This window comes from Mastacembelus armatus, chromosome 6 (genome assembly GCF_900324485.2).
Source record: "Mastacembelus armatus chromosome 6, fMasArm1.2, whole genome shotgun sequence".
NCBI classification, from domain to species: Eukaryota; Metazoa; Chordata; class Actinopteri; order Synbranchiformes; family Mastacembelidae; genus Mastacembelus; species Mastacembelus armatus.
This window is the reverse complement of record NC_046638.1, coordinates 10,915,937-10,930,490: the sequence shown is the minus strand read 5'-3', so window position 1 is coordinate 10,930,490 and position 14,554 is coordinate 10,915,937. Positions and strand designations below refer to the sequence as shown.

Below are 14,554 nucleotides of genomic sequence, written 5' to 3'. Positions count from 1 at the left end.
TTACTCTATGGTTTTCAGGAGAAGGGAAGGACAGCTATGTGCTTGTAATGACATGTTCATGTAAAATGGTATATCCGTTATAAACTGGAGGTCATGTACATGTATTTGTGCACCAGATAAGTTAAATTTATTTTTGCAAAGTGTCTTAATAACTATGTATGCACCAAACCATGACATGTAATGGGTAGAGACTGGTTTCCAACAGCTGGCTTCTACAGCCCTTACTCTAAACATTATGTTGAAGCATTAGTCTACACAGCATGCTACTATTCATAAATTAGAATTACACAAGCATTTAAACTCACATGGGACATCTAAATGTCATGAAGCCTCACAGCTAGATCATTTATAAAGATGCACCACGGTCAATTTAATTGACAAACACTCTAAAACCATGGAAAATGCAGTGAATATCCATCCATCCATCAAGAAGAAGCATGCATATGAGATTACTCCAGGTTAAGTGTGTTCTCTTCTTTAGATGACATTTAGAAATATTGTATCTAATGAAAAAGAATTAAATTACAGTCAGTGTATTTACATCTTAGGCAAAACTTCATCAGCACGAGACTTGTTAGTGCTTCTGGCAAGCTCAACCACATTATGGTGTTGGCAGGCAAGCTAGAACAGTGCCTCAGCAATATGGTCAAATGAAAGAAAAATTACAAGAAAGAGAGGCATCCCTCTTGCATCAATAATTGCAACACAGCACTTTGATCACTTAAGTGACAACTTTGATGCCATATGGCAATTATCAGCAGGATGACATGGTGAGAAGAAGTGATTTAGAAGTTTTTTGGGAACATGAAAACTCTTTAGTAATCTGTCCTTGATTCTTCCATTCTTGAAGTTTGCCACGTAAACTAGAAGATCCAACAGAACATGGATACTGCTATTAGGCAATGGCTTACTTGGCCCTGGCTTGATCTCAATTGCAGAGCGGCTCCAGATGTCCTTTTCCACCTGAGACATGCGCTCCCGGGTTGTCTGGTAGGAGTCGTCTGTGGCACAAACTGTGATCTTGTCCTGAATGCTGCCCTGGCCCTCCAGGTGATCCCTGCCCTCCCTGTGTGGAGGAGAGAAGATGAGAAGAGATTTAGGCTTACACATTTTTTGGCTTGAATCAATTAACTGCTCATTTGTCAAACACAGCACTAGAGATTGTTGCTGTTGTACATTATGTGCTCTTGCTTTGAAACACAAGCGAATAGCCAGACTATGGTACTGTCTGTTGTTAGATCCTACTGTTTGGCTCTGTGGTCCTAGTCTGACACCAAATTTACTACAAATTCCACTTGTGGTCGACTGTAGAAAGAGTTATGGGTTGTGCTTACCCTGAAACATACTGGTGAATGCAGTCGAAGCTGGACTGAGGCTTGTCTTTGCTGTCACTTGATAGGTAGAAGGAGAAGACTCTGAATCCATCAGGAGATTCAGGGGTTGGTGCTGGAATCTTTATGTACTATCCAAGACAAATAATAAAAAAAAAAGTATGAAATAAGAAACACTGTTTATAAGTGATGTATCTCTATCATGAAGTACAAGTAAACACAAAGCCACACTTCAATTTATTTTCATTAAACCAAAGTCACTCTAGCTTTTAGCCTTTACCAATTTGCAGTGTTCTCTATCACACTCTGTGCTTGAGTGTATCTGCTAATTTGAGTGGTGTGTTATGCAATCAGCATGTTTTATCTCTCTCAGATGTAGCCTGATCTCTTACAATGCCATCTCAAAGTGGAAAATCACTGGATAAAGTAAATCAACATGAGCAACTTCTATTAGTGATACTGATGAGAGCATTTCCGACTCGCTGACGTTTCTTGTTTTTTTTTTTTTGTTTTTTTTTTATGCAGTAGATGTGACCTAAATAATTCCCCACTTGTGCCAGTCACAGCAGCTGAATGGCACCTCCCATGTCAGGAATGATGACCTGTAGCTGGTCATGGGAGGAGCCTGTCTGAAAGGCAAAACATAACAATAGTATCTTGGACAGCTTTTTCACTTGGGTGACAACCTCTTCTGTCGCAGACCATCCGCAGCTCCCTAGCAACAAACCAACAGTGTGACGTCTGACTCTGTCAGAAACCTGTTACATAAAATGAACTAAAAACCTACTTCCACTGAAAGGACAGTTCAACATAGAAAACCATTAACCAACAGGTAATATGTTTTTTAAAAACATGTTCGTCAGTGGCTCTCTTCTGCACCGCCTGCAGCTGTGTCACAGTCTGAAAATGGACAGTTTACTTTTGTTGATAGAATGTCCTAGATTCAGGAAAACCCCAGTGGTTATCACCCAGCCTTTACAAGCCTGAATACATGCTTACTGATGAGTAGCACTTAATGTGAGCAAGCTGCAACAGTTCAAATTTGTCATCTCTTTTACTGCTTTTGTAGCAGACCTTGTGGCACCATCTCAGGCCAGAGCACACAGGCATGAAAATAAAAAAGAAATGTCAGTCAGATGGAGTTGAAGCTGCCGCTTTAGTTATCAGTCCTAAGTGATTGATTATAAGCTGACTGCCTGAGAGCACAGTGCCCCTGGCAGATGTGGCAGGCAGGACTATAGCTGTCACAAATGCCCAGTCATGCAGCAAAGCCATAAGCAGTTTTTTTTTTCCTTCTTTTTTGCAGCACAGAGCCAATGAACAGCTCCTCTCCTTGACACCCCTCCTCCTCCTCTTCTAAAACCCAACGCATACCATTCACCCTACCCCCCTCAGCCTCCAGCTTTCCTTCATGTGCATAAGCCAATCCATGTCCATACAAAACACAGAGCAGCCCACAAGGCCATGGATACTTGAAACACACAGCTGACCATTAATTCTGACCTATTTATGCCTGACCGTTCACATGAGTCTTCACCATGTCTGCTTTGGCTTTTATGCTAATTAGGAACAATCAACCAACAAAAAAAAAAGCATCATAATGAGCAAGGATGTCATCAGGACCTCCTACTTTAAAAAAGTGATGTAGTAGCTACCTTGACCAAAATTAGAAGCAACAAGTGACCTAAATGGGGTTATTGATGTACAGAAAGGCGTACAGATGAACTGCATTTTAATTTGTTTATAATGGGAGTGCTGTGAAATAAAAGCCAGCTAGAGATAAGATCGGAGTGCACATTTATACATTTAGCATTGCAATAGTGCCACCATGTCCCCTCTTTCAGTCGATGGCAGCAGTATGAGCCCCTTCCAGCCATGCGTTACATTTGCCTGTCACCCCCATCCATGCCACTGTGCACACTTCACATTCAGATTCTAATCAATGTCACTCAGGTCAGACTGTTCAGAGGTCGCCACGTTTTATTCAGAGCATCCTTCTCAAGCTTCATAACCATATGTCATTTAACCCATTGGTTCCCAGTTTCTGACTCTTGAGAGCTTCTCGTTCTAAACTCAGGATCACAAACTGAAACCTGAAAGTGCCGTGTAAAAAAAAAAAAAAAACACTCAAAAACATGAGACCTTGAACTTGAATCTTAATGGTACTGCTTGATCTGTTGAATAATATGCTTGTTCACATTCCCACAGCAGACATCAGTCACTGTCTCACTGGCTCTGTAATGCAAAAACACCCAAAACGTTCAAAACTAGTCTTTTAGTAAAAGGCTTAATGAAAGCATCCCTGTAGAATGGTTTGATTTTCAGTAAAGTAGTTTTTGTTAAACAGTTGCCACTTTGGGAACACGAGGCAATTATAACAACTGTTGCTAAAATTCACTTTAATAGTATTGAAAAAAGTCATTAAGTCAACAAACTAAGTCAGTGATACCACTTACACAGCAATATCTCTAGAGTTTGCTAAATTAGCATTAGTCCCCATGAGCTACTGGTTATGCCATATCAAATAATGATGTAGATGCAAAAACAGAGTATAATAAATTAAATTAAGTGTTTTTTTTTTTTCTTTCTTGCTCATGGCTTAAAATTTCATTTACAAGAGGAAGAATGTATTATTTATTATTTCAAAATTTACATAGTGTGGCTTTAATGAGTAAAATGTAAAAACAACAAGCATATAAATTATATAAAAAGAAGCACAATAATACTACAGGAAATAACATGACATTTTCAAGGCATACCAACAAGAACCAACTCAACTGTGTCATTGCTGGACAACAACAAGGTTACAGATTACAGCTTTATACAGTGCCTGTAGAATACAAAGATCATCACAGCCAAAGTTGCCTGTTTCATCACCATCCCACCCAGACTGATGAAATTAACTCTGACTGTTGATGTGTTTAATCAGTGACACCACTTGTGCCAACAGGTTTGTGATCCTGAAGCTGTTGTCAGTAGAGTAGTAAGTGTAGATTTACATAGAGATGCTGAGTCATAGATATCTCCCTGTTGAGCTTTGGTCTGATCACCCCCAGGCTCTGTGCATATGTGTGCGTGTGTGTGTGTTGCTGTTTTGTCTTTTCTTAAGTAAAGGGAGCCTCAGACTCCCACAGGTCACATGCAGAGTGAAGTCAGATATCTAGCTGACAGTTTAGACCGTGTGTCACCAGAAAGAGGCTTTTATCAGTCAAGCTCAGGGCAGTGTTTTTTTTTTTTTTTTTTTTCCATGTTCTGAAAAATATGGCTCCCATACTTCCAGGACGAGGACTGCTGAGTCATATTCATGTCCAATTATTAGACAGAACACAGATGCATTTCTGAAGTCATGTTTTTATACTGTTAGATGTTGTGTTTATATTACTGATGAATAATATTTATCAAGCGAAACACTTCGGTAAACCTATAGATGTGTGATCAGCCTGTGCTCATGTTCTGGTACTCAAAGCACAAAAGACTAATCCTGCGATGAATTAGAGTAATGCAGCTATTGAAACCTCCAAAACGTGATCATCTTTCAGTTCAGAAAAAAATGTCAATTACATTACTTAAAAACAGAAAGATATTTATATTTTGTATTCTATATTATATTTACATTATGTCGTATAATTTGAATTAGCTATTTCTGCTGTAAGATTTATTACAATTTATGGTGATAAATTCTGTATCAGGGTTATTTGTCCAACTCGGTACAAAGGAAAGAATTCATTAAAATGCTTATGCTCCGTAGTATTCTAATTATGACTGTGTGAGTCCTTTAATCTGATTAATCAGTAATTAATCGGTGAAAAGCTTAATGGGGTATTATTATCATCAGAGTGTACAATTAACATGTGTCAGTTTAATGAAATTGAGCAGCTTCATAAAAGAAACTCATTAATGTTTTGCATTATCATGGTAGGAGTAAAGTTTAGCCGTTGGACAGTTACAGTCAGAGCCACCAAATGGCATCAGAGCAGCAATCCTTAGCACCTTGTCAGTACAGCCCCCCATGGAGCGTACAGGCTGATACAATAACTGCCTCCGTGGCCACGACCCAGCCACATCTGCTACTCCAGGCCCCGTGTGTTTGGAGATGTCAAATACTTTCAAGCTGTTGTAAGGTGTGAACTGGACTGGAACAGAAAATCTTGGCGGGGGACACAGCAGTTGGACAAGGACGTAGGGCACCAATGGTGATGTCCTTGCAAGACTCTATCGTTTACTCCCTGAGCATGTTTAAACTGCTCATCTTTGAGGTTAAACAGAGTTCTTAACTCCTCTCTTTGGTGAGGAAAGAAAAAAACAGCTTCGCCAAAGAGATCTACTTTTTTGCCAATCCTGTGTTCTTTTTGCAAGCCAAACATCTGCAGAGAAAGATGAGAGGATAGCTTTTCTCTCTCTTTATTTCTTTGCTCTGCAGATGAAAGCTACAAGGCAAGGTTCCCAGTTCTGGTATTTGGCAGCACTGAGACGGGAGCAGGCGCCTGGATATGTGATTTACTCTGAAGTCTTTGCCTCCTGCCCCTGTCTGTACTGACACTAGTTACCATTGTCTTCTCATCCGAGCCTACTCAGCCATAACTGCTCTGTGAGCTGCCCGCCTTTTGTTCTAGCTTCTTCCCCCACATAGCTGAGTGCAATGGCCTGTCGGTGTGCCTGGATTATTCATGAACAGCAGGGACGTGTGGCTGTGTGTTTATTGGGGGTAAGGGGAAGGATTGGGGGTTTGGGTATGTGTGTATGAAGGGGAGGGGGTTGGTGGTGGCTCCCAGTGGAGCCAGTGCATGAGAGATGGTCCTAAATAGTCTTCCTTTAGGAATGTGGAACTCAGTATAGAGAAGAGGGGGATGGATCCTGGTGGAGCAAGTGTATTCATTCTGGATTCACTCTTTATTTAGGTTGAAGTGATCAGCTCATATGCCACAAAATGGACTGAGGCACTGGCACAATCCTGTTGTGTTTCAGTGTCATGAGCAGGCAAGGCAAGTGCAGTGATGATGACAAACAGTGTGCCAGAGAAAGGCAGTGGTGCCATTAATTCTTCCCATTCATTGTCCTCAAACTTTGTACAGTACGCTCTACAATCCCACCATGAGTCACTTTTTGAAAACAAAATGTGACATCACCTCGTGTGGTCTCAATCATGTTTTCAGTGAGCATGCATGGATGTGGTGGTTCCTGTGCTTGAGGATCAGTTCACTGAGGGGGGTTGGTAGAGACAGGAAAAGCAAAAGAAGGGGGGGTGGGGACTGACGGTAGTGTGGGGACATGGGGATGGGAAAGTGTTGAGCATCCCCCAAGGTAGTGCCTGTTATGCCAAGCAGAATCTTTTTCCAAAAAGCTGGAGCTAATCTGTCAACCTCAACAAACACTCTCTGTCTCCCCACCACCGACACCCCCACCTCTCCTTACTGTATAAGCCTTCCCCCTCATACACAAGGGGATGGAGACGAGACTTAAAGTCTACTTTTATATTGTATGTCAGTGTTAGGATGCTACTTTCTCTCACATAATTATATATAAAAAAAATATGTATATACACACTCAGACTTCTCTGTAAACGTACTTAGCCCTGCCTAATTTGCATTAGATGGTGCCAGTGTTTAAAGGTTAGGAAATTCCCTTCACACAGTGGTTATTATACGTGGGATGCACTGACACGAGTAATGTGTTTCCCTTGTTGATTTTGAGCCGTTTCACTGGAGCAACCAAACCAAATGGAGCGCCGCACTATACTCCCATTACTGGACTTTTTTCTCCAAGCAAGCAGGCTCTCTGTAATCCTTTAACAATTCACAGATTGTTTGAAAGTATGTCCAAACCTGATTAGTTTGCAAGGAAACTTGGAAAAAGAAGGGAAAATTCACTGAGATGTGCTGTGTAAAAATAAATATATAAATAACACAGTGAACCAGCTTTAATTGTCAAACGTATTTCAATATTAACATTTATTAAAAGAGAGGCAAGACTGGTTATGAGTTTTTATATGTGCATCCCTTACTAGTTAGAAAAATTATGAGTGAAATCAGTTTTCAAACTTTCAGCTTTTTGGTTAGGGCTTTAAAACTCCTCACTACTGCATACAAAAACACTGCCTGTGTTTACATGCCATGTTGTGCTGCTCATATCCTGTTATGCTGCATTTTTAAATCTAAGAAAAAAAAATGTCACCATTGTATGAAATGTTTCCTCCAGCTGTCAGCTTTGTTCTGTCTTTACAATACCAAGTGGCATATTGGATGATTATTAATCAGCAGCTTATCAAAATAAGACAATTATCAGCAATTATCTGTGGTCATTTAAATAACTTCCTTACGATCATCCGCATATTTAAAGAGCTTAATTCAGTCTGAAAATATTCACATTAAGGAATAATTATTTTAAAAGACCAAAGAAAAGTTTGCTGAAGTGAAAAATTGTTTTGCTTAAATTTATCAAAAAAAATTGGGGAATGTTTAGCTATTTTCTAGCTGCAAACATTTCTGAGTACAACACATCAAAAACTGTAATTAACACACACTGTTATCCTTGGACATTGACTTCAGGTTTTGCTGAGCCAGAGTCTCTATTATATACCTGCTTAGTTATTTGACAGCCCAGGTTCACATGTTGTACACAGCACAATTAGCGGTATATACAATCATACCTCAGACTTTGAGCAGCTCAGTAATTTTGGTGCTGATGCTACATATCTGTCTCTACTGCACAAACTAACAAATAACACAATCCTGGCACACTAAAGTTTTTATTTTGACTTTTTTTTTTAATATTTCCTTTTATATACTTGCATATTGCCACCTTGGTCAAACTGCTTGCCCAGTATTTTTTATTCTAATTTTTTACACCACTCTTGTAACCATATATTTTTCTCAAAATATTGACACAGTCACTCAGACACTGGAGCATCTTTTTTCATCCCTAATTTAAAGCTAAAGAACACAATAATGACAGAGGAGCTATCTTAAAAAAAAAAGAAAGTTTTTTAACTGTAGAATCTCATGAGGTTCGTTCCTAAAATATACTTTATGATCTAAAAATCCTAAGGCCAGCTGCCTTTGTATAAACACAGTGAGCCTCAGACGAGCAGAGAGCACAGAGACTTTTGCCTCACTTAACACATCTGGATGAATAGAGCGGCGTGTGCCCTTTCAGAAACACGTGGGACAACTCTCCCTCTCACTGCTATGCATTTGTGGAGGGCATAGGGGGGCAGCTCTCAAACCACATTCCTGTTATTGCATTCTTGTTATTGTTATTCTAATTAGCTTCCAGGGAAAGAGGAGAAAATATGTGTGTGCATGCACACAAACATGCAGTGAAAAATCTTATTTGCATTGTGCACATGAGGGGAAGCAAAGCGGTGCGGTGTAGTCAAAGCAGCCGTGTGTGTGATAGAGGCCCTGATGTCTCCCAAGGATTCAACCAAGGCATGGGGTGAAATGGCACAGTAATCAAGAGGGCAGGCGGGAGGGAGCCCAGGGGAAGCTCAGCCTTCACACACAGTCGTCATGAGCATATCTAGCTCCTCTACGTTCCCCCTCATCTCAACACCACTGCCTTCATGTAGCAGATGTGCACATAAAAACAGACAGAACCGTAAACCAAAATAATTATTCTGGTGACTGCAATTCAACATTTATGAACTGAGGAAGAAATGAAACTGATGTCACACTTGACACAACACAACATACAGTATTCAGATATAATGGCCACATTTGCGATCTCGTTTTACTTGTAAAATTTTGTTTCAGTTGTACAAAATAATCTTGAACCTCTCGATGCTATTCAACAACTCTGCACTGTAATAGGTGAGACTTCTCTAAGCCATGCCAAAGGACAAGTGGAACAATGAACAAATATAAATATGTGAAGTATTTGCTTCTTAATAACAAGTAATATTGTAGTTGGGTGAATAAAACATAATTGCCTTACAGCGTTGACTGAATAAATAAACCATCACAAGGTTTATTTCTATATAAATTGATATAGATCATGCCAACAAGCAGGCGGCAGTGCCAGCCCTAAAGGAAAATAAGCACCAGGATGTGAAATTCCAGGCCATGGGAACTCAGAACAGCCATGAATATATTCCTTATCCCCTGCTGATGATTTCAAAGTAATTCAGAGTCAAATTTCTTTTCAACTTTGAGCTTGTACAAAGTGTTAAAAAGAGCATCTCTGCTTCTCTTATTTCTTTATAGTTGCATCAGTCTCCACTTTTTAAAAATTTCCCTTCACTGCTCCAGATGCCAGCTATTGATCAACCCCATGCAGTTTTATGGCTGGTTATATTCCTGTTTAAATTAGCAAAACTGAAGTTTCGCTAAATTCAAAACGAGTAGATTTATTGGATTTTAGAAGTTTCGCAATTACCTTGAACAATAGTTTCAGTAGACTCTGAGAGCTTGCGTCTTGCATGTTGCATGATTACAACCTTGGCAGTCAATTTAAGACAACAGTACAGCTAAATGCTGCAGAAGAAATAGAGGCAGTCGAAACCTCAGCGTGCTATTTCTCCATAGGCGGTGTGGCCCCTGATACCACTGAGCCTTGGAGTGGTGCCAGGGCAGTGATTTTGAAGAATTCCTCTGGTTTTTGTGGCACTGGAAGTGCCCCTTTACAGGAACTGTGACATGAGCCAGTGAGGACAAAGATCAGAAAGAAGCAGCCATAACTTCTGTGATCAAACTCTACAGCTGGAAACTGTCAGAGGACACAAACCTCACTTGCTACGCATGACCTCTTCAACCTTATGGTGCTTTTGGGGATGGATGAGCTCCATGCAGCAAGCACTCATCCAGCAGATAAAAAGTAGGGGAAAACCTACATCTGTGATGCTGTAACCCTCCAACCTGGAAACGCAGACACTGCTTATCCCCTCGGTCTGCTGTATGCCAGACTGCCATGTTCACCAACATCCACCCCCCCACTAACGACTTAATCTGGCCTCCCCCACCACCAATGGTTGCAGATACCTCATTAATGCCCAATCGTCCAGCTTGGGGACTACTATCAGAGGGGGAGGGAGACAAAGCTTGAATTCCACTAACCAATTTGAATATGTAATGTGCCAGCCAAGATATAATCACCAAATCCTGTTCAGTGATTAAAGCACACTTAAATTGCACTTGCACTTGTATAAACAGGTTAATCTGTGATTCGTTTTCCAAATGTTTCTTCACGTGTTTGTGTTTTGGACATATTTTGAACATCTTCCTGGCAAAAATTCCACTGCCCCTATATCATTCCTATATTTAAAATCTTTAATGCCTGCACAGAAACAACAGGCATGGAGGCTTTCCGGGGTTCACCAACTCCCCTACCTCCTTCCCTTTCTTGAACAAAGCCTCCCCAGTTGCGATCCTGACCCAGTAACCTGGCTAGCAGCCTAGAGGTATACCATACCCTGCCTGCAGCACCCTACGAACACACAGGGCCAGCATTTGTGTACAGAGCAAAGTCACTTTCGTCAATGCAATCGGCTCTTGTGGGGATTAGAGCAGCTCCTTTTAGACAGGGCTGATTGTGTGGTAAATGTGTAGTAGCCTAACAGGCAGGGCCAGGGAGGGTGTAATAGTGGCCCAGCTAATCTGGCCAGACTCAGGCATCTTTCTTTACAGTCTCTTCACAGGAATGCCCTCTCACTTTCAGTGCCAAGTGTTTATGTAGATTGTCTATACTATAGTGTAACTGAGCAAATTAGAGTCACTGTCCCCTAATGATTTGGACTCTGGCGCATTAGAAGCAAACATATTCCTATCTTCTCAATGTATCTTTTAGTTTCAGTGTTTAAAGAAATAAACATTAAACTCATCCAGAAACTTGGAAAGTCACAAGGCCAACCTCTTCATGAATGCATGCGAGTAAGATGCTTAAGAATCAAATAAGATGTCCAGAGGGACTGTCACAAGTGCACTCCATGGCAAATCAGAACTAGTTAGCGACACCAACTTCTGTGGCAAGAGGGAGAATATGCAAAACTTCTTACCCCTTGGCTCCCCTTGAAGCAGATCGCTGGCTGATTTGATAGTGATGCCTGACGAGAGAGAGAAAAAGAAGAAACTGGTCACTGATTGAGGAACCATGTTCAAGTTTAATCTAATGGACAGCTCATACATTATTAGTGAAAATAATCTGCACAGTGGATTTCTCAAGATATCAGCAGCCGGGCTTGATGAGACAAGCCTGGTAAACTTCCCTCACTGAATGCCAAACCATTGCCATTATTACCATTTCCCATCAGCCTTTGCCTTGACGAATTACTGTCATATTTCTGTATCATTAAGTCAATAGTTCAAAGGTTTGTTGCCCTAATCTGCAGAGGAATGTGAGTGGTTAATTGATCTGTAGCCTGCAGAAAAGTTTGTTCATGTCGCCCTGTTTGATAATTGTGTGTGTTCCAGCCTATTTGCAAATGGGTAAACACTAAAACAGAACCAAGAGGAAAGACAATGCTCTTCCTGAAACCAATTATATTTCTTTAAAAAGGTACGTTTTATAAGCCCTCAGTGCTGCAGTTTCCCAGACCACAGTGTGCCTGGCTTAAGCTCCCGAACATCACATTGTTTCCTTCCCCCTTACTGATAAAGAAATATTAAAATCATAAAAAATGCTTGCCTTTGAGGCAAAAACAATACATGGTAAATAGATGGAGACTATTATCTGTGAACTACAGCTGTGCCTGTGACTGATGGTGCTCTTAATTTATTATTAATGGTTTTGGGAAATGTCTTCCCTGTTGAGGAGTATTGTTGTGATTTTCTTCGTCTGTTAGCTTTTAATATTGTATGGAATGATAAATATTACAGCACATAATATTTGGTACATATTACAATTACATTAGTGCTAAAATAAAACTTGTTAAAAGGTTGGGATTTGGTTAGCTTGCAAGAGGGTTTATCATAAGATTTTTTAATTTAATCATTTAAAATATTAGAATTATAAATAATATTTTGGAGTATTTACTAGAATTGAAATGGTTAGATGGATAATTGGAATAATGACAGCTTTGTAAACTGCAATACATGGATTTATAAATATTATTTTATCATTAACTAATACCATATAGATTAGTGATGAGCCATTTATAGTCATTTCAGTTTTGGAGTTGCCAGGTTGGGAAAAACTCCTTTGCCCTAATCTAATAACATATTTATAACTGCACACTTTTCTAAAAAGCAACAAACCCCATCAGTGTTTACTGATGGATTGCCAACATTTTCACTACACTATTACAGAACAGAAAGAGAAAAGCCCAGCCAAAGGGATTTTTTTTTTTTACATCCTAATAACTCAAATGTTATTAATAACTTGCAAATGACAGCACTAGTAAATCACCCATTCATAACATTTGTTACAATTAATAACCCCCTTATTATAAAGTAATATTAATGAATTTATTAATCCATCAATGGTAGATATTCCTCGACATATATGATAGAAATTTCAACATATTAGGATTTTGGACTGTTGGACAAACAAGTACACTGAATACAGCAACTGTGGCTTGAGGAGACTGCTACTGTGGCACTTTTCATTGCTTTTTAGAGGCTAATTAGTCTGGCAATGTTACACTGTTTCTTACTTGAGAAACATGAATAGGCAGTTTGCAGGTTTACAAAGCCTTCAGTGATATAAACTGAAATGTATCTGACCTTATTTACTTGCAACTGTGTCATTTTTCAGTATTTCCTGACATTTAGGTCAAGTAATTAGTCTGTTATGGATGAATTGTAGCAGCCCTAATCTGATATGAAGCCTTTATGTTAAATGAGTCTCTCCTAACTTTAAACACATATGAGAAAATCCTAAACAAATCCATCTAAATAATCTAATAGAAATATCTAATAGAAACTCTTTGAGTTTGGGGCTCCTCTGGACAAACTCTGACACACACCACACCACAGTGGGAGTGCAGCGGTCTAAAGCCATATTTTCTGGGATGGCCTTTGACTTGGAAAACTTGAAGTAACCACTCCTGCTCTCCTGCTTTGGCCTGGAGGAAGCTGTTAGACTGTGTGAGCTCTGGAGTTTACTCTGCTTCACAGACCAATGAGCTCCGGAGCTGCACAGGCTTCCAGGCGTGTAAAAGGGCAGAAAACAATAATACACACAAGAGCCTCAGCACGACCTTACCGAACCTAGTGAGGAATATACAGCTGAACCAGCGACTCCTACATCCAGGGTCTACTTTGATTATAGCCCAGGATTGTGGTCCATACTCAAATACACTTATTTGTTTTGACGGCTTAGGAAAAAAAAAAAAAACCCTTAGTAAGCCTCCCCCTGCAGTCACAACTGTGGGACTAACTGTTTTATCAAGCTCTGCTCTGGGAAGGACCATTTGAACAGACTAAATTATCTCAGTCTAATCTAATGGACCATAAAAACAATAAAACAGTCCCGATCCAGTGGAGTCGAATATTTGCTTCATAGCTTCGTCATTAATTTATTCCCGAGAGCGAAACATGCAGGAAAAAAAAACAAACAAAAAAAAAAAACAACCATTCTAACATTTAATGACTGACAAACATATGTGTTCTCTGGTAATCTGCATAATGGATTTAAAATGTAAAATACACATGAGGAAAAGTAGAAAACATCTGGCTTTAACCAGAAACCTCTGTCATATGGGAACTTTGATAGCCTGCGTTTCGGTCACCGGGAGATTACGCTTTGGTAAACAAGCGGACGTGCACAACGTAAAGTAGTCTGAGCTTCTGCTTTTCTGCTGAAAACAAATTGTGCTCAGAGCTTACATGGGAATTTAATGAAATCCCTTTATTCATCGAAGTCTATTGGGTTTGCCTGGTAGGGTCGCATGAAGTGAAGTTCAGCCTGATTTCTACCAGAGCCAGAATAGACCAGCACACTCTACATTAATCAGCCACCAGCACTTTTCTCGATGAAATCTGAGCAGTCTAGCAAAGTATTTCAACTTTACTCCCCCCCCCCAAAACAAGAAACTGGGTTTCCAACAGGGATCGTACAGTTCCTGGAGTTGGAAGGCGATAAGGAAAATATAGATGGGAGAAAATAAATAAATAAACACACGCTCCAAAGTTGGAACTCGTTCATTTTCTTACCTTCAGGTTCTGGTAGGCTTCTAGGGTCCGGATGGCAGTGTCGGTGAGTTTGACGTGATAGAGAGTTTGATTCGGGGCGTTTTTGTTGATTTTGCCACAGGAGAGCCCATACCGATGCTCCTGTCTCAGCGCTGCCAT

At 40.0% G+C, this 14,554-nt stretch overlaps 1 protein-coding gene across 1 annotated transcript in view; it reads right to left on the bottom strand.

Moving 5' to 3' along the window:
- LOC113132942 (RNA polymerase II elongation factor ELL) overlaps positions 1-14,554 on the bottom strand; it is a 25,071-nt gene extending 10,517 nt beyond the window's left edge. Inside the window, exons 1-4 of the mRNA XM_026311400.1 lie at positions 14,417-14,554; positions 11,320-11,367; positions 1,335-1,462; positions 912-1,066 (exon numbers count right to left, since the gene is read on the bottom strand). Coding sequence (XP_026167185.1) covers positions 912-1,066; positions 1,335-1,462; positions 11,320-11,367; positions 14,417-14,554 — 469 coding nt within the window. The remainder of the gene's footprint in view (positions 1-911; positions 1,067-1,334; positions 1,463-11,319; positions 11,368-14,416) is intronic.